This window comes from Cucumis melo, chromosome 1 (assembly GCF_025177605.1).
Source record: "Cucumis melo cultivar AY chromosome 1, USDA_Cmelo_AY_1.0, whole genome shotgun sequence".
NCBI lineage: Eukaryota > Viridiplantae > Streptophyta > Magnoliopsida > Cucurbitales > Cucurbitaceae > Cucumis > Cucumis melo.
In genome coordinates this window covers 11,052,658-11,056,845 of record NC_066857.1, presented here as the reverse complement: position 1 = coordinate 11,056,845, position 4,188 = coordinate 11,052,658, and the positions used below count along the sequence as shown (strand labels likewise).

The 4,188-nt window shown below is 34.7% G+C and overlaps 1 protein-coding gene across 1 annotated transcript; it reads left to right on the top strand.

Annotated features, from left to right (window-relative positions):
• The first annotated feature begins 694 nt into the window (after positions 1-694).
• Positions 695-2,693, top strand: LOC103501250 (fasciclin-like arabinogalactan protein 1). The gene has a single exon (XM_008464779.3). It carries the CDS (start codon positions 1,065-1,067, stop codon positions 2,307-2,309), a length of 1,245 nt encoding a protein of 414 aa, XP_008463001.1. The 5' UTR covers positions 695-1,064; the 3' UTR covers positions 2,310-2,693.
• The last annotated feature ends 1,495 nt before the right edge of the window (positions 2,694-4,188 follow it).

Genomic DNA, 4,188 nt, shown 5'->3' with positions numbered 1-4,188 from the left:
GGTTTCACAATAATACCGTTTGTAATCCGTATTATTTTGAAGTTTGAATTTCGTTTAAGTTTCAAAATTTATCTTGTGATTTTGATTTTTTATTAAGTACTTATGTCTATTGATTAACTTATAACAAGCATGAGTAATCAAGTTTTACTACTTTTTTTATTATTATTTTAAAATTTATTTTTCTATTTTTCATTTATAACGATTTTAAATTAATGACTAAAAATTAACTTCACAACACTGAGTACTAATGAGAAAAAAAAGAAAGAAAAGAAAAGGTGAAAATGCAAATCTTGAGACATGGGATAAATTTATGAAAATAAACTTTAAAAATGATAAAATTCTTAAATGTCGCGGGTGTTTGGAATAAAAAGTGAGTTATTATACATAATAATAGGTTATTATAGTTTTATTACGATAATTTGTATTTGAAGTGTAGATTATGATAATATGTGTTTATGGTGTGATTATTTTAGTGGGAGAGAAAATAATTAATAAATAATATAAAAATAATAATAAATAATAAATAAGATATAAAATTAAAAATTTGTAAATCATATTTACTTTAGGTCAGAAACGATTACTATAATCTGGCATAATACTCGCTCCGATCCAGAGGTTTCATAGAAACTAAATTGAAATCGAAGTTAAAAAGCTAAAAAAAAAAAAATTATAAACTTTTGCTAACATTGGGATATTTTTTTTTATTTTTCCTTATAAGTATATTTTTTTAACCGCTAAACATTTTTAACTTTGATGACTTCAGGGGTAATAAATACAAAAACTAAATATCAAATGAAAAAGAGAGAGAGAAAAAAAAGGGAATAAAACGTGGCTATGAGTCAGAGGATGGTAGGAAAAAGATAAAGGGCTCAAAGGGGACAAAAGAATGGGAGTGGCATTATTGTAATAATCTCAATCTCTATGCCCAAATTGTTGTTTTAAACCCTCTCAGTCTCTGGTCCCATCTTCTTCTCCAACTCCCAATTATTTACTATCCCCCATTGTTTAACGCTCACTTTGCACCATTTCTCAGAAATTCAAACCTCTCTCTCTCCCGATTCATAATGCTGCTGCAACTCTGCCGCGGCGCCGCCGCCGGGTCTTTTGTCCTCGCCGTTCTATTCCTCGTCATCTCCACCGCTACGGCTCACAACATTACTAAGCTTCTAGAGAAGCACCCGGAGTTCTCCACTTTCAACCACTATTTGACCACCACTCACCTTGCGCCGGAGATTAACCGGAGAACCACCATTACTGTTTGCGTCGTCGACAACTCCGCCATGTCTGATCTCTTGGCCAAACAACTCTCCATTTACTCTATCAAGAACACTCTCTCACTCCATGTCCTCCTCGACTACTTCGGAGCCAAGAAGCTTCACCAGATCACTAATGGAACTGCTCTTGCTGCCACTATGTTTCAAGCTACTGGCTCTGCTCCTGGTTCTTCCGGTTTCGTCAATATTACTGACCTCAAGGGCGGTAAGGTAGGGTTTGGCCTTCAGGATAGTGACGACATTGATGCGATGTTTGTGAAATCTGTGGAAGAGGTTCCGTATAATATCTCTATCATTCAGATCAGTAAGATCTTGCCGTCTCAAGTGGCGGAAGCTCCAACTCCGTCTCCTAGTGAGATGAATTTAACCGGAATAATGTCTGCTCACGGTTGCAAGGTTTTTGCCGAAACTCTTCAGGCCTCTGACGCTGTGAAGACGTTTCAGGAAAATGCAATCGGTGGATTGACGGTTTTCTGTCCTCTAGATGACGTTTTCAAGGCGTTTTTGCCAAAGTACAAGAACTTGACTGCAGCTGGAAAGATCTCCTTGCTTGAATACCACGGTTTGCCTGTGTATAATTCTATGTCCATGCTTAAGTCTAACAATGGCGTCACGAACACCTTGGCCACTGACGGTGCTAACAAGTACGATTTCGTCGTACAAAACGACGGCGAAGTGGTTACTCTCCAGACGAAAGTCGTAACCGCCAAAATCACCGGCACGCTTCTCGACGAGCAACCAGTGGCTATCTACACAATCGACAAAGTTTTGAAGCCGAGAGAACTCTTCAAAAAGGAGATTCCGGCTCCGGCACCGGCACCAGCGCCTGAGACAGAAAAACCTGCCGACGCTCCCAAGGCTCATTCTCATCGGCACAAGGGCGCCGCGACTCCTGAAGCAGACTCACCGGCAGATTCTCCGTCCGACGAAGATCCAGCAGATCAGACGACGGATGGTAATGGCGCGGTGAGGCTCAACGGATGGAGATTTGTTTTGGCTGGAACTTCAGGTTTGGCAGCGCTTCTTCTACTGTAAGGTCGTCTTCTCTACATTTCGCCGGCCCTAGTTTCTTTCTTTCTTTCTTTCTTTCTTTCTTTTTTCTTTTAATTTAATTTTTACTTTTTTTTTTCTTTGGACTTGAATAATTTCTTTTGTTTCTTTTTTTGTTCCGAAAATATTGAAATTGGTTGTAGTACATTGCTGTCCTCATCTGTCGTCTCCAAGGGGTGTTTATTTATTTATTTTTATTTTTCTTTTTTGAGGAAAGAGAATTTTCTACGGCTGTGATTTGGTTTCAACTTTCAAGGGTGGAAGTTTAAATATTGTTGTTGTTGTTGTTAATCGCTTAATTAATTAATGTAAATTTGATGTGATAATTGTGATTTCATAATGATAAGCAACGTCGTTTTCGTCTTATAATCTTATTCTCTTCTTTTAATACCTCACCCACGTTGATGTTTAACATTATTCATACTCTACCATATCTTTTTATATATGATTTTCAATCTATCAAATATCAATACTATAATTATATTTATTTAGGTCGCCAAAAATTCCAAATGTGGTGTTGTGGTTTTCATTTAGTTCCTGTTAAGAAGTATAGTGTTCTTGTTAGCTAAGGTTTTGTCAATATGTATTGAACTCTTCTGGAGTGTGCGTCTTTAAGGTACACCCAATCTATTATTCATTTTTATTATGTAGATGAATCAAAACAATTTTTATTAAAAAGTTTTAAATCATTGATGAAAATTTAATAATAAAGACTAATTTCTCTAAACAAAACAATTAATGATTAAATAGTTGAGTTTGGTTGAGTGAGATTAGCATAATCCATCCTTAAAAGTTAAAAAGGTCAAATCCCTTTTTATAGTTGTACTACAAAGAGAGGACTAAATTAAAAATTTGAAAGTTTGGCAGGGTTGAATTTTTAGTTTACTCTTTAAGTATTATTTGGAACCATTATTATTTCTTATGAAACACCAATTCTGTGGTTTAATTCTTATTTATTGATTTGTGTATTTATTTATTTTGGGAGTGGGAGGGAAATGGTTGTCAAATTGAATAAAAGGAGGCTCCCAAACTTGAAAAAGAAAAGAGAGCATAATTCCTAAAACTAATGTCACCCACGACCCAACCACCGCCCCACTTAGGGGCTATTGTTTTTCGTATTTTTAATTTGTAAGGTAGTGTATTGGTAGATAGGACATGTTGTGAATAAACTGGTCGTGTATTAGCTACACATGCTTCAACGTCTAAGAATATATATATTATATACCGTTAATTTGAATTTTTTAAGAACAATTTATAGACTATTGTAAAAATGAGGCACAACCACAATATGAAAGCCGAGAAAATATATTATATAAAATAAGGAAATAAATAAAAAAAATTAGAAAAATCAAAATTTCTCCAAGTTATTTGGAAAAGCCTTCAATGTTGGTGTGTTTTTACAAATCCACCAAAACCCTCTATTTATAGAAAATGTGTAAGTGCCTAGTAGATTATATGACCACTAAGAGTTAGTATCTTAAAGACACATGGCATGAATGTTGAATGAATAATGAGTTGACATGTGACTATGACCACTAAGCACACTAATAGGCGTCTATTATTGATAGTATTTATGATACTCTCTCTTATATGCCTATTACATATATGAAGTATGTCTTGTTAAAACCTTGTTAGGTAAAAGCCCAATGGGAAAAAATTCTAGTGAAGAAAAAGAGTACACATTTTATATATATTTACAAAAATAAAATTTACTACCCCTCTTGGATACATCATTTGAGATATTTGAGTTGACGTATTCCAATTTCGTGCACCTATTTTTCAAAGATTGTTGTAGGTAATGATTTTGTAAATCAGTCTGTAAGGTTATCCTTCGAACAAATTTGTTGTACTTTGATGTTGTCAT

Coding starts and splice junctions, on each gene's coding strand:
- LOC103501250 (XM_008464779.3), top strand. CDS start 1,065: ATGCTGCTGCAACTCTGCCGCGGCGCCGCCGCCGGGTCTTTTGTCCTC.